At 43.7% G+C, this 24,366-nt stretch overlaps 1 protein-coding gene across 2 annotated transcripts in view; it reads left to right on the forward strand.

Annotated features, from left to right (window-relative positions):
- Positions 1 to 24,366, forward strand: part of LOC146198024 (DNA (cytosine-5)-methyltransferase 1.S-like) — a 191,043-nt gene that overhangs the window by 97,531 nt on the left and 69,146 nt on the right. For both annotated transcript variants that reach the window (XM_084593341.1, XM_084593340.1), the window contains 9 exons: positions 2,814 to 2,919; positions 3,181 to 3,272; positions 3,870 to 3,981; positions 7,043 to 7,162; positions 10,375 to 10,490; positions 15,923 to 15,996; positions 18,653 to 18,768; positions 20,782 to 20,847; positions 21,068 to 21,131. In XM_084593341.1, the coding sequence (XP_084449467.1) occupies positions 2,814 to 2,919; positions 3,181 to 3,272; positions 3,870 to 3,981; positions 7,043 to 7,162; positions 10,375 to 10,490; positions 15,923 to 15,996; positions 18,653 to 18,768; positions 20,782 to 20,847; positions 21,068 to 21,131 (866 nt within the window). The remainder of the gene's footprint in view (positions 1 to 2,813; positions 2,920 to 3,180; positions 3,273 to 3,869; positions 3,982 to 7,042; positions 7,163 to 10,374; positions 10,491 to 15,922; positions 15,997 to 18,652; positions 18,769 to 20,781; positions 20,848 to 21,067; positions 21,132 to 24,366) is intronic.

A 24,366-nucleotide genomic window follows, 5' to 3' on the forward strand; every position in this document is an offset into this window, starting at 1 on the left:
TGAGGCAAGGCTGCATACTGTCGCCCTGCCTATTTAACCTATATGCAGAGTGCATCATGAGGAAGGCCGGTCTGGACGAGTCTTCAGCTGGAGTGAAGATTGCTGGAAAACATATCAACAATCTTAGATATGCGGATGATACCACTTTAATGGCAGAAAGTGAAGTGGAACTCAGGAGACTTCTGATGCGCGTACAAGAAGAGAGTGAGAAGTTTGGGCTTAAACTGAATATTAAAAAGACAAAGATCATGGCGTCTTGCCCTATCAAGTCCTGGAGCATCAATGGACAAGAAGTGGAAGCTGTGACAGATTTTCTCTTCTTGGGCTCCAAGATTACCTCGGAAGGAGACTGCAGCCATGAAATTAGGAGACGCCAGCTTCTGGGAAAGAGAGCAATGGTTAGCCTTGACCGCCTGGTAAAGAGCAGAGACATTAGTCTGCCAACCAAGATCCGTATAACTCGTGCTATGGTCTTTCCAGTTGTGATGTATGGATGCGAGAGTTGGACTGTGAAGAAGGCTGACCGCCGAAGAATTGACGCGTTTGAATTGTGGTGCTGGCGAAGACTCTTGAGAGTTCCTTGGACTGCCAGAAGATCAAATCAGTCGATATTGTCGACCGTAAACCCTGACTGCTCATTGGAGGGTCAAATTCTAAAGGTAAAGCTCAGCCACTTTGGTCATCTGATGAGAAGAGAGGAGTCGCTGGAGAAAGATTTGATGTTGGGAAAGGTTGAGGGTCGCCGGAGAAGGGGTAGGCAGCGAACGCGATGGTTAGATGGCATCCTCGAGGCACTGCAGATGAAGTTATGTGATATTAGGAAGATAGTGAGAGACCGGAAAACGTGGCGGGACATGGTCCATAGGGTCACGAAGAGTCGGACACGACTGAATGACTGAACTGAACTGATGCTCAAGGTAATTGAGCATTTGTTGAGTGTGCAACATGCTGCTGTAAAAAGATGAATAGCATGAATTCAAATCTGCCAAATGCATTTGCTTAACCCTTTCGCTGTCATGAATGCACCAGTACATTTTTGCGCTCCCCCCCCCCCACACACACACACACGTCACCAACATTCCGGTACAGTCTCTATCGAGCATTAAAATCTTCGTGCCTCAGCATGAAGCTGGCTTGCTTGGACTGTCCACACCATCTGTATAATCTTTCTACAAGTTCATATTTTCGTCCCGTGCTGTGTTGGTACATATGTATTAAAGAGTATGGAACGGCCGCACCTACCCGCTATCTTCTTTGCTGAGGCACATGGCCGCTCCGTGCGCGCTACTCTCTCGCGCCAAGCGATTATGCAGTGCACGCTGGTGTTACGACTTCAAGGGTTATTCTGCCATTTGCAGGAGGCTTGCAGGTTTTTATTTTTGTTGTGGTGGCGTGTCTGCTACGGCACGTCAAGTTTAGGGGCGTGCGCCGTTGCCTCTCCAATAGACCGACACAGGACTCGATCGCTGCTTTCGCTCTCTTGCTGCGCCGTCGCTTGCGGCAAGTAGCAGCAAACGAAGTTGTTTTTGCCTCTTTCCTTCTCTTTCTGTCATCTTGATTTCACAACGTGCCATTTCTCTCCATTGTGCGGGCCACTGAAAGTGCGTCTTCCATGCGCGTTGTTACTTTCGGATGGCTGACTGTGTGGGGCCTTGGACTGTGAACTGGAGTGATGGCTCTTCTGATGATGAATACGAGCCGAGCACGGATTCGGACTCTGAGGAAGTATCCCAGCAGTGTTTTTTTTTTTTTTTTCTCATATTATCCTCATTTATTTCATTTATAGTCAGGCTGATGATAACATTATTAATTAATAGCACCTGCAGAACACTGAAATGTGCATATTCTGTTGACTGTGTTATTTGTACAGCAATCGTAATAAAGAATAAATTGCTATGCTCATTCCCTGATATACTCGTTCCCTGAAACCAAGCCGACACTGGGAGTGCGTCACGGCCAGAAACACCCATCAGTGAAAGGGTTAAAAAGGTACATTAATCAAGGGCAATACTCATGTTTAATAGTACTATAATGCTGTATGTTATTGAAGTCTTGTAATTATTTTTTGCACAGTACAATATGTGAATGATTTGTCAATAGCGTGCTAGCTGCAATGCCCCACTTTAGAGGCAGGGGTCACAAATTATTCCCCTTCTGCCTGTTAACTTATGGGTATAACCCTCTCATTAGGAGAAAAATACAGGGGCACAACAATGGCAAAAAAAATATATAATTTTCAGTTACGCGATGATATTGAGTTGAGTCATGATTTTAAATGCGTGGGAAAGCATGAACTGGATTGTCTCTGGTCTGGGCCGATGTTAAAAAAGGCAACTTGCAAAAATGCAGAAGGTGCATGTAGTAATTTTTCTTGATAATATCTTGTTTTTGCTTGCTCCTGCGGCTTTGGCACAAAATACAATGAAATTATTGCGGCAGCTGGAGTTTTACCTGCCTTGACCTATTTAAGGGCACATAGGTGTTATGTTCACCACACATCTTGCGGCCATACTTTAGCAGCTGTGTGTGCGTGAATGTACCAGCTTATTTATACTGTTGCAAAATAGAGTATGTACCTCTGCAAAGCGAAAAAACAAATGTTTTTAGTGTTCCCAAGGTGCTCCAAAACTGTGTTTTGCCTGTTCCAAGCCTACTCTCAAGTGCAGTTTTTTTCTACTCTCAGGATGGCTCCGGGAGACAGTTTGTCAGTTTCACCTCTGGTGCTGAAATGATAATGGAAAACTCTTGTACAATTCCTTAACAGTGCTGTGAACACTTACTTCTTTCTTCTTTTTTTTTTTTTTAACAAATAGGTTCTCATGCGAAACACTTCTAGGCCAGCAAGCTGACCCGTCAGAGTTATTTTTCTGTTGTGAATGTGCTGACGCTGAAGTTGAAGAGATTCTTGCTCTCTGCACTGTAAGTACCTTATGTGATGAAAATGCATCCACTTAGTGTAACTTAGCTGACATGGCTTAAGACTTCAGCCTAAGGTTACCAGCCTTTTTTGTGATATGACAGACCAGCATGCATTTTCGGGGGGCGAAGGGGGTATTATGAGAAGCTAGCATAATGGTATGTGTATTGTGAACTGCATGCTATTTTGACGGACGTTATAATAGGGAATAATATATATTATGAAAATGAATTTGTTAGTCATCCGGATCCTTGCATATGCAGGTGGAGCAGAAATACTTTTACAGTGAGTGGTTTAAGGAGGGCGGCAAGCCATCTGTCCACCACTCTAAAGATATGTATTTCTACTCAAAGATGTGAGTTTGTTTTGTTTTTTTCCTCCTTTGGCTTCCACCAGTGTATACCCGGCAGGATATACACTGCTTTGGGTATCCTCTTGTTGCAAGACTTTAGAAAGTGAACTTTTTTTTTTTTCGTTTCAAAAACTTGTGTGACATTTTATTGTTCATGGCTTCGAACTCACCCTTTTGACTACCACCCAACTTAAATAAATAAAAAAGTTAGTTAATGGGATTTTGGTTAATTATGTGGATAATTTGATGAGCTTTGCAGCATATTGCGTGTGGTGCAGCAAAGAGTTTGTTCCTGTAAATATTTTTTTTCTAGTGTTCTGAACCCACTATCTTGTTTTTAATTACTTCGTCTTCCCTGAAACATCCTGTAGTATAACTTTCTTTGCGATAGCAGCTGCTTTTGTAACAAGGTTCTAGTGGTTACTTTACATACTGTGGTAAGGTGATGAATTACTTGTGAGATAAGATTATCAGCATAATTGCAGTGTGTTAGTCCTCACCAACTAGAGGTGTTTTGTTTCAGCTGATTTTTATCGTGAAGCAGTGTTGACTTAGGGGACTATATTGATTGCGTCCCCATGTTTTGCCTTATTCTAAAAGGTACCTGCCAAAATACTCGAGGTTCGAAGATGCTCCTAATGAAACAAAGGAAGGCCGAACATCATGGCAGTACAATTGCTACAGCTGTAGGAAAAAAAGGAGGCAAGAAAAGGTCTGTTGTGTATATTGTAATTGCTCTAGGTACTCTTGCGCCAAGAAACGAAGTTAATTTTTTTCTTGATGCAAAAGAATTTCTGGTCTCATGAGTGGTGTCGCCGGAGCAGCGTCACCAGTGTATGTCGGCAGAGTGTATCAGCAGAGCCTCTCATGAGAGCGTGTCTGCACGAAATCACTTTAAGGAAAAAAAGAAAAGCACTGCCCTGACTGCAAAACCTGCACCAGAACGAATAGGTCATCTTCCCTGGCTCACACATGAGAGTGATATACTGTCGCCACAGCCAATCACGGCTCGTTTAAAACTGCAGCGAACATCACCGTCTTCATAAACGTGAATCTTCGCCACTCCTTCATTTAACTTGGGTGAATACGCCATATGCATACGCTATCTGGGCGAGTGTTGGCAAGGGTCGCAAGTGTGGTGTCGGGCGAGTCTGCCTGGCGGCGTGACAGAAGTCATGATGCTTTCGCATTTCCACGCTTAAGATGACTCAAGGGCACCCGTCTAATTTTTTCGATATTGAAGAGAAGTCACATGCTGAGTTTGAAAGTGGGACACTGCACTTAGGGCAATGCCAGCTGTATGCCAGAATTTCTGGCATGTGCATGGTCATCAGTGCTAGTAGTCAAACTGTTCTTGTTACTTTGGAGTAACTGTGAGCAAAATGCTTAGGGAACTTGTAACACCATTCATGCAGCAGTCTTTATACTTATTTAAATGTGAAATTTGTTGCCTTTAAATGAAGAAGCCTAATGCTGCTATCTAATTTAAACCGAATATTTGATGTAGCCACAAAGGTATAGCGTGGCATGGCATGTGCTGATGTCCCAAGGGACAGCAGTTGTGAGGGAAACCATTGTGCAGGCCTACAGTAATTTTGACGATCTGGGTCCTTTAACACATGCTGGCATTGTGCAGTTCATGGGTGCTATGCAATTTGCCTCTATCAAAATGTTGTCCTTTGTGCTGTCCTGCCATAGGGTGCTTGTTGGCTTGGGCCAGTCTAAAAGGCACATGGATGAAAAATGCACCTGCTAGTAGACTTGTTGCTTAGACAATTGGATAGAAGCTGAATTTTAAACTAGCATTGCATTACAGCATGGGTTTGTACCGTGCGGAGATCTAACATATGCACACATGAGCACTGAATCTTGCCTGTGGCGGGCAGAGAAAGGGAGGTACACCTGCTCATATACTTCATTACAGCTGTGCTGCAGATGGAGTTGGTTGGGTTAAGGTTTATAGGGTTTAACGTCCCAGAGTGACTCAGGGTATAAGGGGGGGGGGGGGGGGCATAGCAAACAGCTGCAGATGATTTACTAGCTGGGATTTCTTAATGCACATTGACATTACACATTATATTGGCACCTTGCTTTTCGTCTCCATCAAAAAGTGGCTCCCGCAGCCAGGATTTGATCCCGCATCCTTGGGTTCAGTAGCCGAACACCATAAACACTAAGCCACTATTGGTGGGGCCCAGAAGTAGGATAATCGAGAGCGTAGAACGATTATACGCTTCCAGAACCTGCACCACATGGCTAGCTTTCTGTGCACCTTTGGTGCACTTTGAAAAACAAAAAAATCATGAATAATGGTCTTCGCTAAAGGGAGAAAGGGACAACCGGCTCAATAAACCACTCTTGCTTTCAACAGTATAATGAGACTTTCTTGCGCATGCTCACCTCCTATCCAGCTCACTTCATATATAATGCTCTCTTTACCATTGCTCTTTTTACTGTGAGGTTATTATACTCATTCTCCTCATCCAGCAGACATTTTGACATTCATACTGGCTGGCATATTCTTTCTGGTGGCACTTTTGATAAAACAAACTTTGGTAAGGCAAAGTTTAATGGTCTCTTCAAGTTTATATTGAAAGCAGTCCATTTCAGTAAGCCACCCGTTATTCTTTCAGGCAGCAGGGTCTTTGCATGCAACCAACACATGTGATTAGTGGAAGATGCATTTCACCGTTTAAAGTTTATATTGAGCTGTGCATTTGTTTTACTTATCTTAAGTTCCTGTTGTTTGCAAGACCCTTCCCTGCCCTCCTTTATTCTCACGAAAGCTTCACATATTTATTTCTGTGGTTTGCAAGTCCTTTCCCTGCCCTTCTTTGTTCTTCATGAAAGCTTAACTAGGTGCCTGTGCTCCACCTATGTTCCCATTTTTTGTTTGCAGCTGTTCAGATTCTTCTTCGTAATTGTTACTGTAGATTAAAACTATGCGATAAGTATGAAAGGAACTGAAGTTTTTATCAATGAACCAACTAGCCTACCAAAATGCTCTACTTTGGTTTTAAGCAAGACAAAAGCCGGTTTTTCAAGGTCTGTTAATGTGATTATGCTAAAGGCCTTATTTTTCAGAAAATCTGGCATTGGTCTTGCGAGCGAATAATCACAGTCGTGCCTCTGCCTTGTGGTAGTTGGCAGGTGACATGGCCTTGCATTTACTGGCAGGCTGTGTGACGTCGTCACATATGCCGTGGCTGATTTGGGAGGCGCTGCCAACTCGGGCTTCCCTTTTGAGATGGAAAGGTGGGATCAGAATCCAGCCTTCCCGAATTGGGTCCTGACTCCTGAGATAGGCACATTGCCCTTAAGCCACGCAGGCATGGCTTGGTTAAAGCAAGTCTTTATACCTTTGTCGGTGGACCTTTTTTATAATGTGGTACCTTGTGACTGTATGCTAATGAGTATGCATTTGGGCTAATAGAGGCACAAATTAAAAATTAGTAATTAGGCAAGTTGTGAAGTGCATGCATGCGAATGAGAGTCTGCAATTGTGGCTGGCAACCAGAAGCCGGATGGAAACTTATGCTCTGCCTTTAAGGGTATGACAGGACAGCATCATACCCTTAAAGGCAGAGCTAAATGTCCTCCAAATTTTTATGTGCCAGTAATGTTAATCTTGAAATTGTGGGATAATTGTGTAGTCCTTTAGTTTTTTGTTTTAATGCTTCGCGTATGCAACCTCATGTATACTGCCTTGCAGTAACTGGACTTCCTTGATTCACTTTTATAGATTTAATTCTACTTGTCATGCCTCTGTCCAGGCCAATAGGTGCCAGCTTGTAGGAGTTGCCTCTATAAAGTGGCAAACAAGACACTATGCAGTCGGAGACTGCATTTTTCTCAGGCCAGGAGCCTTCAGCCTTGGCTCCAAGAAGCAGCAGGTAAGATTGTCATGAATTTCTCAATGTTGCGAGCACGGCATCACTTTTTGTCATGGCTGGATAAGACGTGGTTGCATAGGCATTACATTGTTCTCAATAGAATGAAAATGTAATTGAAAAACTAGAGAAGCCTTGATATTCGTATGGAAGGGGGGGGTGGGAGTCGCATGATAGGGGGGGGGGGTGCATGCCACACTGCTTACCTGCCATCTGGCCATTGACAAGAGCCACCTGTCACTGTCTAAGGTTGGTACAGAAAAAAACCAGCTGTGACTTGCCATGATTGGCAAATGGCATTGTGAATTGTTTAGAAGAAAATGCTCCTTTCCGCTTAGAGAGAGGAGTAAGCAGTCATGGGCAGTATCGAAGATACATGTATCTTCGACACTATCTTTAGATACATTTCGTGTATCGGTATTAGGTATTGTGTGTTGAAAATGAAAGTAGCGGAGTATCGGTATTGAAAATACATTTTTAAAATATTGTGTATTTTGAAAATACATACTCGATACTAAAGAAAAATTCAAATATTGAAACCGCTCTGAGTCTTTGGGTTGACGGCGCTCGCTCAGACGATAGTACAAGCCCTGAGACAGCTCGGCTTGTAGTACCGCGTGCGTTCCCTACAAATACCCCGGCCCCTCAGCGTCAACCACATTTCCAGATTCTCTTTCTTTATAACTGAATTGGAGGCAGTGGTAAGTAGGTGCTCACGAGGTGCTTTACTTTTGAGCACACACAGAGAGATAGTAACAAAGCGGAAACACAAGGCAAACGCGCAGTAGGGATCATGCACACTGCTGTACCCGCTCTTCCCAACCTTTGCCATCCACCCCCGTCTCTGCAGGTGGATGGCATTTCTAGCTTTTAACAATATGCAGAGCTTCAAAAGTTTGTTATCGCACTAATGACAATATAACTGCTCAGTTCTCCAAACGTATGCAGGTTGCACCTTTGTATTTGTATGTATAGCCAAGTGCTCACAGGTCAGTTCGCATGAAAAGCATTAGTTTAAAGAAATATTTTGCTAGGCTGCTTGTGGAAGCAATCGCTTAACTGTAACCATGGCTTCAATCCAATGTGGAGTTCTGACTAGGACAGCTGCCCAAACAATAACTCCCGGCTGGCGTATTCGTAAAGCTCTTTCAGAAAAACTATGCTGTAGGAATGATCTTAAGGTTCCAGAAATCACGGTAAAATTTTCTAATGCCATTAATCGTATTAACAGCTTTATTATGTTAGGATTTCAGTGATGTATCAAAATATTGACGATACAGTACCGAGTATCTGTATCGAAACTCTATTTCGGTCCTGTATCTTGTATCGGCATCGGAAATACAATTTTTCAGGGTATCGAATATCGGTATCGAAGATACTTTTTTGAAGTATCTTGCCCAGCTCTGGAAGCAAGAGACTAGAAAGTGGTTGCTATTGGAAGATGAAAGACTTGAATCAATTTGATTGGTTGGTTTTTAGGGCGTTATTTCCCAGAGCACATCAGGCCATGAGGGACACTGAAGTAGAGGGCTCTGGAAATTTCAGTCACCTGGGGTTGTTTCATGTGCACTGAAATCGCATGCAGGCATCTTGCTTTTCATCTGCTTGAAAAGTGGTTTCCACAGCTGGGATTGAACCCGTGTCTTTGTCTGTCGAGGGCCATAACCAGCGCTGAGCAGCGGGCCAAGTCAATATGTGTGGTAGTGCATTGCATATGCAGTCATGTGTCATGTGCATGTGTGTGGTACTGCATGTATGCATTATGTGTGATTGCATATGGCTGTTCACAACAAGGTTCTTTTGCTATTGCATTGCCACAGCAAATAATAATTATTCCATAACTCAAATTATTGTTTTTGCTTATTTTCTGAAGTTCAGGGCCAACCTGCAGGATGCATAAACTATATGAAAATGGATGAGGGAAAATGAGCCTTGTCATCGCATGAAATTCAATCATAATGCGTGGAGTGACTTTTACTGCTATTATATGGGAAAAAATAGCATGCATAGTCTAAGCAGAGGCTAATGGGGTAATGCTGTATGTAGACGGTGAAGAAGTGGTATTGGTTCTCATTTGCAGACATTGATATAGAGATGATTGGTTGGACGACTGAGAAAAAGGATGTAAATTTTAGACTGCTTGCTTGCTCACATCTTTTTCACACAGGACCTTCATCAGGTCAACAGCATGGAGCCATTCAGTTTTCTTGTTAAGTCTGAAAGTATAGATGCAATGTTTTAGCTAACCACTGCACATGGCTATTGTGCACTTCCACGAGGTTTTTCCCAGACGAAAAAAAAATGCTTTATATTCTCGTCTTGGAAAATTGCAAACAGTTAGTTTCGAAATATTATAGCACACAAACAGTGCAATTCATAATCTTTACTGAAACTTCCAGTATGCAAAACAATGGCTGCTTTTGCAAATATGCAGTTTATTCCTTTTAGAAAAGATGTCAAGTACCACACCAAACAATCTATTGATGCAACAGCATTAAGGTTCTAGTTCGAGGAGAAGCCAGCATCATCATTGTAGCTGTTGGCATTGTGGACAAAATATCACGAGAATGCCGCCATCAGGTGGTAGCTGGCAGGTGACATGGCCAGGCACTGATTGTTCGGTGGGTTATGTGACGTCATGAGAACACACATGGTATGGCTGAGTTGGCAGTAGCTTTACAGAGGGTGAGATGGGAATCGAACTAAGGACCTTCGAATTCTGTGACAGACATGGGGCCATAGGCAACCCAGGCACATTAGTACAGCTTGATTAAAGTGGGACTTCAGTATATTTGTGTTGGGCAGTATTTCACATAATGGGGTAGCTTACGACTTTATGCTAATGAGTATAGTATGTGTCAGATAACAGAGGCACAAATTAAGGGTTTAGTGGTTAAGCAAGTAGTGAAAATCCACAAGAACAAGGTCCAAAATCCACAAGAACAAGGTCCCTCCCTAAGGGGAGTTACAGAAGAAACCATTATTGCCGTCGTGTCATACCCTGAATGGCAGAGCTTAGACGTTCCACAAATGTATTTTATTTAGGTTGCCTAAAATAAACTGCCAACTCTTTTGTACTAGTTTATGTATAACATAGCTTTTGGGACCATAAAGCCGTGAGAGAGTGTTTCAGATGTCTGTAGAGCTTCAGTCCAGTGAGCTAAGCTACACTTGGTTTTGGAATAATTGACATTTTATTTTGTACTGCCCTATAGGCTCGACCGAAATCGCAAGAACAGGATCCTTTGCAAATTGCAAGGATTCTGTCTATTAGTACAAGCAAAGAGGCCTGCAGTGGGCAAGTCTTTCTCAGAGTGAGAAAATTCTACAGGTAGGTTATGGCAATGGAAAAAAGAACAGTACCTCGTTTTTTATTTTATTTTAGGAGGACGGTTGTAGTAAGATCTCTTCAACTCTTCAAGTGCCAAGCTTCAAACTTGTTCCTTTGCTGTCAGCTATTGTTGTTTTCATGTATGGGTGTGATACAACAGTGCAATATTCATACATCACTTGCGAGGTTCTTAAAGTAAGACTCTTAGCACTTGTGCTGATTGACACGTCAATACCTTAACATTATGTGACTGCAGGCCAAGCCCCCAAGACCAAGCGATGCAGTTTTCTGGCAGGAAATTTTGCCTTTTGCAGTAATAATAATAACACATTTATTCTTCGAAGGAGTACACAAGATAACAGGTCGGCCCCAGCCAAGAAAGGTTTGTTGGGCCATACCCATCAGTCGAAGGGGGAGAGAGGCTACATATAGCTGCGTAGCCCAAAGAAAAAAAGAAAGAGCATAAATCAGGGTGGCAACGCAGGCCAAAAAGACGTTGCATTCAGCATAACAAAGAATTGTTGGCACAATTTGCAGATGATATATTAGCTCTTAAATAGCTCTTTAAAGATGACATTGAAGAAATAGAAAACAAGTATCAGGCAGTGAGTTGAAGAGTGAGGGTACATAGTAAGGTTCTTACAAAATTCTGAGCCTCATGCGTCTTACAATTATGTGAGCTGAATTCCACAGATTTGTTAGAATATTTGTTTATTGCATTAATAGATTAGCTTTCGTGCATCTTTGAAATCTGAAGAAAAATTTGAAGAGGGCTCACTTTTTGGTTGTCGCATGAAATGAAAGGGAGGGAAAAGCATGGTTCCTGTTTACAGCAACGATAAGTCTCTAAACATGATGAGCCTTCCTTTTGGGAATTCCAATTTCTTATGATGCTTGTCTTCATGTTTGTTTAGCAGAACTGTAGTACCAGATATTTGTTTTTAATTCTACTGTTGGGACGCTAGCGCAGACCAGGAATGAGCGACTACGAGCTGTGAATCCCAAACCAAGACTGATCTTTATTTTTCTCTCCGGCCGCTAGGCGCGTCCGTGATGCACCCTCTGTTTCCTCGCATGGCATACGCATCTATCGGTGCAGCATGTGCATTTAGGTCGCTACATCATTCCCTCCCCAGTGTGTTGCTGATTTATGCACCTCCCACTATGCTTGTAGTGTGCTGATGTTGGGGAGTTCTCGATATGGGCCGGCTTCACGCGATCTGTAGGCACAACCTCACGTTGACCTTTAATGTCCAGCGTCAGTTGTTTTCCCGTACGGTGGAGCACCTTGAACGGACCGTCGTACAGCGATGTAAGAGGTTGCGATACGGCGGAAAGTCACACAAAAACATAAGAGCAAGACCCCAGCTGCTCATGCATGGGCCATGGAGCTGGTTGATGTGGCGGCGTGGCACAAAGCTTGCCCATGATGTTGCATAGCTGGCTTGCATAGTCAGCAGTGGGAACAGCTGTTTTGTCTGTGGGTCGTGCGAAAAACTTGCCGGGCAGTCACAATGTTATTCCATAAACTAGCTCAACGGCGCTGTAGCCAATGTCAGATTTTAACGTTGTTCTTATAACAGGAAGGACAAGCGGGAGTGCTTCTGTCCAGCTGTGCTCTCCGGTCGCCATAAGCGCTGCTTTCAGCTTGCGGTGAAAATGCCCCACCGTAGCATTGCTCTGAGGGGGATAAGCAGTCGTTCGGTGCCAATCAGCCGCATTATGCTGGCAAAAAGAGCAGACTCAAATTGCCTGCCTCGATCAGTCGTGACTGTCGACGGCACACTGAAGCGAGCCCCCCAGTGGTACAGAAAAGTGCGGGTGATTGTGTCAGCGGTGATATCTGAAATATGCACAGCTTCAACCCAACGCTTAAATCGGTCGCCACACGTGAGTAAATATGACTGACCATTGGAGGGTGGCAGAGGTCCTAAAATATCTAAGTGTACGTGATTGAATTACGAGTCCGGTGCAGGGAACCACGCCAATGGCATCACGATGTGGCGCTGGCAGGCGATGCATTCTCGCGTTCACTGCCAGATGTCTCTTTTGATGTCTGGCCAGACGTACCTTGTCGTCACTGGCTTCTGAATAGCCCGGATTCCTGGATGTGCAAGCTTGTGCAGCGACGGGAAGATGCTACGACAGAGTCCGTTGGGAACAAAAGGATGAGGAATGTTTGTTGACACATCGCAGCACACATGACCCTCTGAGCCGGATACAAGTAGCCATTGCAATTTGAAGGTGGCTGCCGCTGTCAGCAAGTTAGTCTGCTCTTGGTCCGCTCGCTGAGCTGCCATCAACTGAAGTAAACATGTTTCCTCTGAAAGGCTAAGGGCATTTACAGGGCTGCGTGAGAGAGCGTTTGCGACCGCGTTGGTAACTCCGCTCACAATGTTAGATGTCTGTCGTACCCTCAGATACGTAAGCCATTTGACGTAACTCTCGGGCAGTGTGCGTTCTTCTATCTGAAGCTGATGAATGCAGGACATACGTCAGAGGTTTTTGGTCTGTAAGTACAAAGAATTCTACGCCTTCCAGATAGTGACAAAAGTGGTGGATAGCGGCATAGATAGCAAGTAGTTCTCGCTCTAAAGTGCTGTAGTGCTCTTCTGTTGGGGTCAGCTTTCGTGAGAAAAAGGTGATCGGGCACCAGATTTCGGGGCTAAGTTGCTGTAGCACTGCTTCGATGGCTGTGTCTGAAGCGTTGACCATGGCACACTGTAATATGGCAGGTTGTGGGTATGCTTGTAGAGCTGCATCTGCCAAAGCCTCCTTGACTCGAAGGAAAGCGTCGCATGCTTCGTCACTCTAAGTGAGGTTTTTCGCAGTGTTCTTCGCTGCTGGTAGTAGTCTGTGCAGAGGGTGCAAAATCGCAGTGCACTGAGGCACGAGCCTGCGATAGAAGTTCACTAGTCCAAGGAATTCTCGGAGCTGCCGCTTTATGCTGGGTTGCGGGAATTTCTGCACAGCTTTGGCCTTTTCCGGATGGGGGCGAATTCCGGCGTTTGATATAGTATGCCTCGGAAAGGACAGTTCGGGCACACCAAGCTAGCATTTTGCTGCGTTTACGACGATGCCGTGGGAGGAAAGGCGTCGGAACATGGCGCGTAAGTGTTCCTAGTGTTCGAAGTGGCGTCAGCAATGAGAAGGTCATCTAGGTAGACGTGGCAAAAGCCTAGACCACGTAAGACACCATTCATGAACCGCTGAAATGTCTGCCCGGCATTTCGAAGTCTGAAAGGCATTCTAAAAAATTATTTCGGCCTGTTAATATGGCGGTTTTTGTGATGTCCTCTGGTACCACGGGTATCTGGTGGTATGCCCTTACTAGGTCCAGTTTGGAAAATATTGTAGCACCGTGCAAGTTGGTCGTAATGGCATGAATGTGCGGCACAGGGTAGCGGTTGGGCACAGTTGCTCTGTTTAGCGCCCGGTAATCTCCACAAGGGCGCCACTCTCCAGATGTTGCTTTTGGGACCATGTGGAGTAGAGACACCCAAGGGCTTGACAAAGGGCAAACGATACCAATTTCAAGCATGTGATCGAACGCTTGACGGGTCAAACGGAGCTTTTCGGGGCACAACTAACGTAGGGCTTAACGGAGGGTGCCTTGACTGTTTGCTTTGAACTGCTGCTTGTGACACAGAATGGCCGTCGGTTGTATACGTCTACCAAAAGGCCAAAATGATGGCGGAAGTCAGCTTCGAAAATTGCAAACTTCACATCCGCCATAATGAAAATCCAACAGAATTTTCTTTTGAGGCCTAGGTCTAGTGAGAGGGAGCGCTGTCCGTAAGTAGCAATTGTCGTATTGTTGACTGCTAGCAGTGGGGATAAGCGCAAATGCTTGTAGTCAGTCGAAGACGCTGGTATAACACTAACCTCTGCACCTGTGTTGACAAGGAAATGGATGCCACAACCATTGTCGGTGAGGAAAAACACTAATGGGCTTTTTTCCATCAATGTTGCAGCATTGGTCGCCGTCAGGGCTGGCCTATGGCATTTCCCAGATATAGTCACAAGGGACCACACATTTGCGTGTAGCATCGCCATGCTTCCTGTGATACCAGCACCAACGCATCTGAAGCTGCTGCGGTGGTGTTGAACGCTGCTTTCAAGTGCTTGAGGTGCCTGTTTGCAAGGCTGCAACTGTGCCACTGTGATTTGCCGGGTGGCAAACTGCGTGTCCATTTAGACGAACCAAAGCTCGGGGTCTGCAGGACAAAAGGGGGAGAGCAGCTTTAGGTCGACTGCTGACACAGTAGGCATGTCAGTACTGCTGTTTGTGTCCATGTCCGGATCACGACTGTTGGGACACTATACTCCGTTTCATACATCAAGTGCAACACCGCCAAAGCTACAGCTCTTGTTTGCGCTCTCCGCATCCGTGATGAAAAAAAGTGCCTGCTCTTGACGAGAGGAAATAATAGTTATTTTGTCTGCAAGATTAATACATCTTACATTTGCTGTCAACTTCATAAAGAGCACCTTTTTTTAGGGAGAAAGGATCGGGTTCAGTGAATTTATATGTTTTTTTATGTCGTTTTCGTTTGTGTCGCATTTTCGCTGCCCCACAACCTTGCCAGCTGTGCCACTAGATGACGCTAGCTGTGCCCTCTGCGCTGCATATCTTTTTTTGAGAAAATGGTTCTTCGGTGCGCATTTTTTCTATAAGATCCGCACTGCGAAGATGCCTAGGCATGTGAAGCAAGTTATTGCGAACGTGTATGCTCGGAATAGAGCCCATTTCCGCAGGAACCACTTGGCCACAAAACGAGCGCGTAGTGATACGCCTCTTTTTTTTTTCTTGCGGACTACTTGCGTAGCTTTCGCTGCGTTGCACCTGATGTATGAAACAGAGTATAGTACAGGCCAAAAATGAGTGACCGCGAGCCATGAATCACAATCCAAGACCGATCTTTATTCTTCTCTCTGGCCATTAGGCGCGTCCGTGATGCTCCCTCTGTTTTCTTGTGGGCTCACACATCCATTGGTGCATGTAGGTCGCTACACCTCCTTAGTGTGTTTCTGTAATTTTTAGCATTGAGTTGGACACCTTTAGAGAACACTTCAAAGTTCAAAGTTCTATATTTAATAGATTAAGAGCTTTGCAAGGATTTGTTATTGAAGTTCGCAAAATTAAAATTCTTGCGTAAGGTGAATAAAGTTGATCCTTTGAAGCACTGTTAACTGATGCTGTGCCCATTCACGTGTTTGGCATTTGAACCATGAAATCAGCTTTCTTATTTTTACATAATATTCACTTTATTTATATGTGGGTTTTGTGATGTCATGCATCCATTGGCATGCATTATTTATTAATAGCCATAGCAGTTTGTAACAGAATAGGACTAGTATCTTAAAGCACAAGCAGTTTGAGTATGTAGAGGTGCATTCTTTGATTGTTCTGCTTCCCACATTTTATTCAGGCCCGAAGACACGCACCTTTGTAAGGAGTCATGTCTTGACACAAGCCTAAACGTGCTTTTCTACTCTAGAGAAGGTAAGTCTATTCAACAACATACTGTAAAACTTCGCATAGGGTCAAACATTTACTGCTCTCTCAAAAATGGTTCATGACCCTATATTTGTGGAGACCTGTACACCTTGAAGCAGAGTTTCGTCAAATTACCCAAGACAGAGCAACGAGGCATACTCTTTATGCATAATCAGTACAATTTGAGCAATTGATGCTTTAGAGCTGAGATAGTTTTTGTGGTGGGGTTAGTATTATGGCAAATTCGAGTGGGAGAGCAGGTGCACTCGAGAGCACTTCACGGGTGCCCTCCAGTGGCAGAGCAAAAGTAGAATCACTGGCTTTCAATGGTAGAGGAGGAGGGCTTTTCCTCCGCTGAGGACAGCCGAATGCACTCCCGGCTGCTCTCTCATCTAAAGCGAGTGTAGAGGAAGTCACATGGCATAAAGCGTCATATCCGCGCCATTTTTTTTTTTTTCTTTGTCGAGTCAGCAATGCTCAAAATGTTGGCTGCAAAGCATCGGCGCATGGCGAGCTCTTCGGAAACAAGCAAATTTGTGCCAGGAGCGGAAAGCATTGCTCAGGTGCTCTATGCATGTTTGAGAGTCGCTGCTGGCTTCGAATGGGCCAAAAGAGGCAAATTGCCGCGCTCTGAGAACAAAGGCATGCAAAACAAGCGGTTCTTCACGGAGTGTTGGCCTCTCCTCGGGTTGCAACTGCCGCCACTGCGGGCAAGCAGAGAGTGCTGGGAAGAGAAGTGCAGTCACGTAGTCGTGGGGCACTACTCTCGACACGCAGAGAGCGTTCTCGTGGGAGGACAGTTACACCCTCGCTCGGCATGCACCTGTACTGCTCTGCAATGCTCGGCACCTCTGCTCTCGTCCCCCCAACCAAATGCGCCATTAGGGTGGTTTGAGTTCAGTGTACTAGTATCTGTGTTCCCACTTATTTAGTTTCGGTTAGCATGATTCGGACACAAAATAATCAAAATCTGAATTGTTGCATCAGTGCTCTCTTCCCTCATTTTGGGCGCAATTCAGTGTGTTACTATGTATTTATTCATTTTTCAAGCTAGTCAGAGCAGGTAGCAACAACTAAGGTCCTATGTTCCCACGATTTCATACAAATTTACGGAATTTTATCACTTTTTACAGCAGAGTGTTTTATCAGCTACATCGTTTCTTTTTTTTTCTTTTTTTTGTATGGGCTGTGTGCTATTGTTCTTGCTGGCATCGGTAGGAATGACAGTGTATTGGAAAAATGATGGCTTTACCTTATTTGCTCAAATATAACACAAGGAAGGAGTTTGTCATCTTAAGAAATTTTTAAAAGAAGTATTAAGATTATATAATGGAATCTCAAACTGTTCAGGACAACAGTAGCTGCCCCCCCCCCCCCCCCCCCCTTTTATATCCAGACTACACGTTAATACATGAATGTAGCAAATGTGTCAGCACAATTTAAGACAATTTGGATGCGTGTGCCATAAAAATAAATGCAATCCTGCTTCATTGCCTTATCACAATCAGCCTCCCACACAGCTGCTCATCATCACTCTGTACTGCTGTCACTTTCATGCCTAGTGCCAGAGGTTGCTTCAGCTGCATTTATTATTGAGGGGCCAAAAAAAAGCAGGGGTTTACACTGTAGTCATACCTCAGTTAACATGAAGGGCATCCTGAAGCATTATTTGATGGCTGTTACATGGAATTTAAGATTGTCTGCTGCAGAAAGTTAGATGCCCAAAAAATAGTTACCAAGTCCCCATATGACAGTAAGGTCGATTGTTTTTTTTTTTTTTTTTTTTTTTTTGTTTATTTGCTTAGGGTGTGTGGCAGCATTTTAGAACTGCATTGGCACGGCAAAAACGGTTGAGAATCAGGAGTGTGCATATATTGAAATTTTCACACACAAATCGAATGTGAATACGGGAGAATGAATATGAATATAGAAATATAAGGGAAAAAGAAATGAAAATTAAACAGTAGCAAACACTGTTCATCTTGTTTCTTTCAGAATTCACAGAGTATTTGCAAATAAAGTTATACTAGAGTTGCACTGAAAATTTGAGTATAAATTTTATACGAGATTTTATGTACAAGTTTTTTGTACAGGAAGGACCCACATGAAACTTGGTGGAGTTTTATATTGCTGCTGACTGCAGTAAACTCTCGTTAATTTGGCCTTTGAGGGACCAGACAAAATACCCGAATTAACTGGAAGCTCGAATTATCGAAGGGGCTGAAAAGAGTGCCAAAGACCATTCGCGAATGTTATCCAAAGTAAGAAAAACTTTTCTTTTTGTGTGTGTGTGTGGCTCCGTCAAGTGGTTCGCTCTGCATACACTGTCGGGGAGGGAAGGCCCTCTTCACAAAAGGGAAGATCCCTTCACGAAACTGCCCTGTCGTATTTTGAGGATGCTTCACTGCACAACCCACGCGGTAAACATTGCGGTGAAGCGCGCAATGCGGGAGAAACTGGGGAGTATGCTGTAATTTTTGAATATTCAGAAATTTTGAATAGTAGTTTTCTGAATATGAATGCGAACCAAGTATTAAACACTCAATTCATATTCAGAATTTCAAATACATATTCGCATATTTTTTTTTGAGAATGTAAACAGTACTGCTCCTTTATCTTTCATTCTTGATCGTAGATTTCATGGTTGTGCATCATTTTGCAGAGGCAGACGTGGACTTGAACGATGTCCATGGCAAGGCACGTGTGTCCTTCTCCAGGTCTAGCCAGCCTGATTGCTCGGATATTTGGTCTGCTGGTGACGTGTTCATCTTTTCAAAGGTCTGAATTGTCTTTGAATTTTTAGTGCTACCTATCTGGGTCAGCTATGTTGTCGATCAGTGTTGGTTGCACTGTGTTGCCTCTCTGTCTCACTTTGAAATGCAACACTTGTGAATGGAAATAATACTCAAGCGTAGTTCTAAAGAAGCAATATTAACGCTCAACTTCTAACTTGCATATATATGATGGCATCCTAATACAGCTCTTTAAGAGTAGGAAAGGAATTTGCGAATGTGTTGGTGACAAAGCAGCAGAAACAGGTAGATACTTCCAAAAGAAAGAATAAAAGGTGATTGAGTTTTGTTTTTTACCACTGCTTTATATTAACATATGTTCATGCCCGAAAGGAACTCACTTATTTTTGTACGCAATGTACCAACACCTTGAAAGTTTTAAATCCTGCTCCAGAAAAAGCTTACTTAATACCATATCATGAATATTAGTTGGAAGATTTGACACTGGCTGGTGCTCATGAGGTCGAAATAGAGTACAGTTCCAGATTTTTAATATTACACGATAAGGGATGTGGGGAACAGGGCATTTGGCTATGCTTGCATTGGAAAGGGCTTTATGCACTTAAGTGGAAATTCAGCAATTTCCCTGTTATATCATCATTATAAGGTGCTTGAAGACTGTATGATAAATAATAACATAATATTATTGGTGTGCCGTAAAAACCCACATATAATACTAAGTTCTTTTCCCAGTTTTATCGTGTTAGATTTCCTCCTCATATAATACGTGGATTCGAACTCGTAGTTCCAGCTTCGTTATTAATCAGCTCCATGAGTATCAGGCTTCCAACAAGAGGAGGCGCTATCTGACGGTGGTGTTGGGTGACTAGTTCGGTGGTTTCAGTTTCACCGCACTGACCTTGCAATCCTCATGACCTCGCAGTGCCTGCGATGCCCACACGACCAGAAGGAGGTTGATCGCCCCTCACACAGCGTAGGGATAGAGAAAGGATCACTCTGCCCATTGCATGGGTCTCTCACAGATCTCTCCAGCCATTCCGCTGAATTGGGATGCTTCGCCAGTATTCCCAAGGAGAGCGTTGATCGCAGTTTCAAGAAATGCGGGATAATAAACACGTTTGGAGGCACAGGAAAAAAGTTTCTACTGAAATATGTCTTCAGCAAGGGACTCTTGGCCGACGATACACGTTCCGGATGACGACCACGAAAATCCCGAGTCTGAGAACACTTCCTGGGCACATGCCACATACTTGTGTGCTGGGCCGATGCGAACAAGTGTGAGCATGCCACATGATGGCTGGCAGCTTATGCGCTGCCGTCCCATGTCCAAGGTGGAATTGTCTTACTAGTTTTAGAACAACCAGAGGACCATGTGACTTTCACAATTTCCGGGGTCAATGTGAGCTGCTTTTCTCCTCATGGTACATGAAATTCTTCAACCAAGTGCGTCAGCCTAAGAAAGGAAGCAACCATGCTACCACGAAATGTAGTGCAAATCAATACTTTAGTGATCTTTCCTCGTGCTCATTATACGTGTTTGCTGTCCCGAAATTGTACCTGTTATTATATGTTGGTTCATATTATACACGGGCTTCTACGGTATAGGAGGCTGTACCTGCAATGCTAAACCTCAGCAAAAGTCAATGCATTGCCCACCTTCCAGATCAAACAGCAGGCATCACTGCAATTGTGGTGTGTAGCTTTAGTACCATGTTTAAAACTATTAGGTATTAATTTTGTCCCAGTTACTATAAGTGATCTGTCACCCTATGGCACAGACTTAATCAAGCCTGCAAACGTTATATGTGATGGCATGCATCAGATTGAAGTTATATAACTGCTATATTGGTTACTGCTGAAGGTTATAAACTAATATTGCTGCTTTGTTGCTGTGGTGATAACATAGCTACAGAAAGCTTTTTTCTTTTGACTGCCGAGTGAGCCTTCTTTGCGCTGCTCGATTCAGGCAGATTTTTCATCCCTAAGTGTGCCATCCAGTGACTACAATGTGTCTGGTTCTGACCATCCCAAATTTCAGATGTTTGACCCTAAAGCCAAGAAGTTTTTTGATGTTCCACCCCATGACCAGTTCATCACTGATGAGGTAGGGGTATTCAAAAGTATATTTCAGCATTTTTCTTCTTCAGAAAAGAAACACTTTCACAGTTGGAACAATATTGCCTTGCGTGCCTTCTTCATTGTATGCACTTGTGCACACAAGTAAAAGATGGGAAAATATATGGATGAAAATCCTTTTGCAATTATGTACCATGAAGCTGTTGGAAAAAAATTTGCTTTTTTTGCAAGCATCCACTTCTTTCCAGAACTCTAGGGAGGACATTTCAAGGCCAAGACTAAGGACTCTTGATGCCTTTGGTGGCTGTGGTGGTACGTTTCATTGAGCTTCCTCTGTTGACATGACTTCTAGCCGTGTGATTGATTTCGGGCATGGTGCAGAATGGGAAAGAGGTTCAAGAGCCCGCAACATATTTGCAGAGTCTGCACCTAAGTGGTATTAGAACACCTCGACAGTATACTCACATACTATTAGTAAAAACACGGGTTAGTAAAGTGAAACTGTGATCCCATTAACCCTTTCGCTCTCACGAATGTACCGGTACATTGTCACGCTCCCCCCCCCCCACAGTGTCACCGACGTACCGGTACATTCTCTATCGTGCATTCAAAACTTCGCATCAGGCTGCGCCATCTGTCAAATTTTTTTGCAAGTTCGTATTTTCACCCCGCGTTGTGTTGGTACGTATATACTGAAGAGTACGGAGCGACTGCGCCCACCCCTGCCACCTTCTTTGCTGGGGGCCTGGTAGCTCTGCGTGCGCCACCCTATTGCGCTAAGTGATCATGCGGCGTGTGTGTTTTGCGGCGTGTGCGTGCGTGCGGTTACGGGTTCAAGGGTTCTTTTGCCATCTGCCGCAAGTTTGCAGGTTTTTATTTTTATTCTGTTGGCGTGTCTGCTACAACGTGTCTCATTCAGGGGCTCACGTCGTTGCCTTTCCAATAGGTCGACACATGACTCGATCGCTGCTTTCGCTCTGTCTTGCCGCACCCATTCCTGCGGCTAGCAGCAGCAAATAAGGTTGTCTTAGTCTCTTTCCATCTCCCTCTATCATCTTGATTTCGCAACGTGCCATTTATCTCCGTTGTGCGGGTCACCGAAATTGCACCCTCCATGCGCGCGGTTACTTTTGGATGGCTGACCGCGCGGGACCTTTGACTACGAACTGGAGCAATGGCTCTTTTGCTTATAAATACGTGTCGAGCTCGGATTCGGTCTCTCAAGAAGTATCGAGCAGTCTTTTTCTTAATATTATACTTATTTATTTAATTTATACTCAGGCTCAAAATGATAATGATGTTAATTAACAACACCTGCAGAGCACTGAAATGTGCATATTCTTTTGACTATGTTATTTGTATAGCAATCATATAGTCAAAAATAAATCTCTATGCTCATTCCCTGAAACCAAGCCGACACTGGGGGTGCGTCACGGCCAGAAACGCCAGACAGTGAAAGGGTTAAGCCTTTCATAGATGACAGTTTAATCACCTGGCTGGAAAGCTGCTGGGAGAAAGCAGCTTTTCAAAGGCCTTGAGGCTATGAGACGAAATGTGCAGCACACACGATAGGAAACAAGAAGCAGATGATCGCAGAAAGGAGATGGCAGAGGCCGCTGAGAAAGGAAACTTATTGAAAGAGGAGCAGATAGGACTAAAGAAAGTAAAAAAAGGTTGAGTGGTCACAGCACTTGGCAGCACAAAGCACAAGTTCCAGTGTGATATGTGCACTTGCCTGAAGGACGGAGTGGACAGGCAGATAGGTTTAAAAGATATTGTACCAGATCTGGACTTTTCTATTGAGCATGCACACCACATAGATTAGTCTGCTATCAAAGACCACTCGAATTACCTTTTTTTTTTGTCTTAGATAGTGATGGCAAGCCCAACCACTGGGTAAGAGGTAAACATGAGCGATGGGTAGCACTCATCCTAACCTCTCATTGTGCCCACACCTTTGGACTATGCACATGTGTTCATCTTGAGAGTAAACCAATAAACCCAGCGACTATTAGTACTCTGTTAACATGTGTAAAACTTTTTGGTCTAGTTGGTGTCTATGTAATCCAAACAAGTTTGTGCAAAATGGGGCGGATACAAAATAGGAGGACAGGACACACACTACTGGCATCTGATTCTTTTATTGAAGGACACGCATAATATACAGGTTCACTGTCTCACCACCTATCAGCTCTCTTACATCTCAGAAAGATATGCTTTTACTGAATGGTAAAGAGATGCATGTTTAACATTGGGCTGATCCTTTCAAAGTGCAAAACACTATGGCACGAGGTGTAAAAAGCCAAAGTAACATGTTGGATGGGAAATGAAAGGACGAAGCCGCATTGAAATGCTTTAAAAGGTTCGAAACCTGGAAAAAAAAAACAGCAAAACACATGTAACATCTTTAAACTCCAGCATTTACTTCATGCTGCAGCTGAACAGGCAACAAATAAAGAAAAAAAAAAGGAGAGTTAACTGTCTAATCCCGATGGTGAAGTAGTTAGGCTAGTGTCTATTTCTACTTCCACCAAGTAGCTCATAACCTGAAAAAGGTAGCTGCAAAATACAAAGTGCCAGTAGTTTTCTCTGCTTCCTATGTCGTCATAACAACATGGAACAACAAAATGAAACAACTTGCAGAACAAAGCACAGCCACAAGTGCATAGATTTTAATGAAGGGGTTATTTATCATGTTCGTCTCACATGAGAAGGTCTACGTTGGTCAGACAGTGTGCTGTTTGAATGAAAAACTAAGGGAGCATGAACGCTCGATGGCAACTGGAACAGGGTCTAATCCACCGCTGCATTGTAAGGGCTGTGACCTATGCTCACGCAAGCCCATTCTTGATGAAACTAGTTCTAGGCAGAAGCCACAAACAAAAAATACAAATGAAGATTCAAATTGTGTTTTTGTGATGCTTCTATGTTCTTATATAAGACTGAGCAAGGTTTCTAGAGAAATTTGCTTGGGTAAAGGACAAGGTGTTGTTGGTTCTGCAGTGCGTGGTGCATTCATAGGGCAAAGCTGTTTGGAAAGTTTACACTGCTTCGGTTCTGTCTTTTTTACCGTCTTATCGCATTCCCATCCGTTATCGTTGCTTCATAATCATTTCATTCTTGTCACTTTGTCCGAATACACCACGGTCCTCATGCAAAGAAGACTGCAAAAAGAAAGCCTAAATGTTGGAAGGCAAAGAAAGTGTGTGCTGAGTAGCACTACAGGCAGTCAGTTTTTGTGTTTTTTGGTTCTCTGCAATCACAGCTATGCAATTTGCATTCCCACATGATTTTGTTCTTGAAGTGGTTTAGAAGCACAGAGCAGCAGAAGAGGTCCAAGTTTTCAGATATGAAGTTCATGCCTCGGCAAGTGTGAAATTTATGCCCCAGCAAGCGCTTCCCTGATGCAAAATCTGGTATGAAATTTGTACATATTGTGCGTGTTTGTTTAGTTCCCAAGATAAACATGTACGAAATTGGGTGAAACTGTTATACAAGTTAACTATTAGTAGCTGACTCTGGTGCTTTAGAAAAGGAAGCCTGGAAA

The sequence above is a fragment of the Amblyomma maculatum genome, chromosome 2, assembly GCF_055883805.1.
Source record: "Amblyomma maculatum isolate TAMU_Amacu chromosome 2, ASM5588380v1, whole genome shotgun sequence".
Taxonomy (NCBI): Eukaryota; Metazoa; Arthropoda; class Arachnida; order Ixodida; family Ixodidae; genus Amblyomma; species Amblyomma maculatum.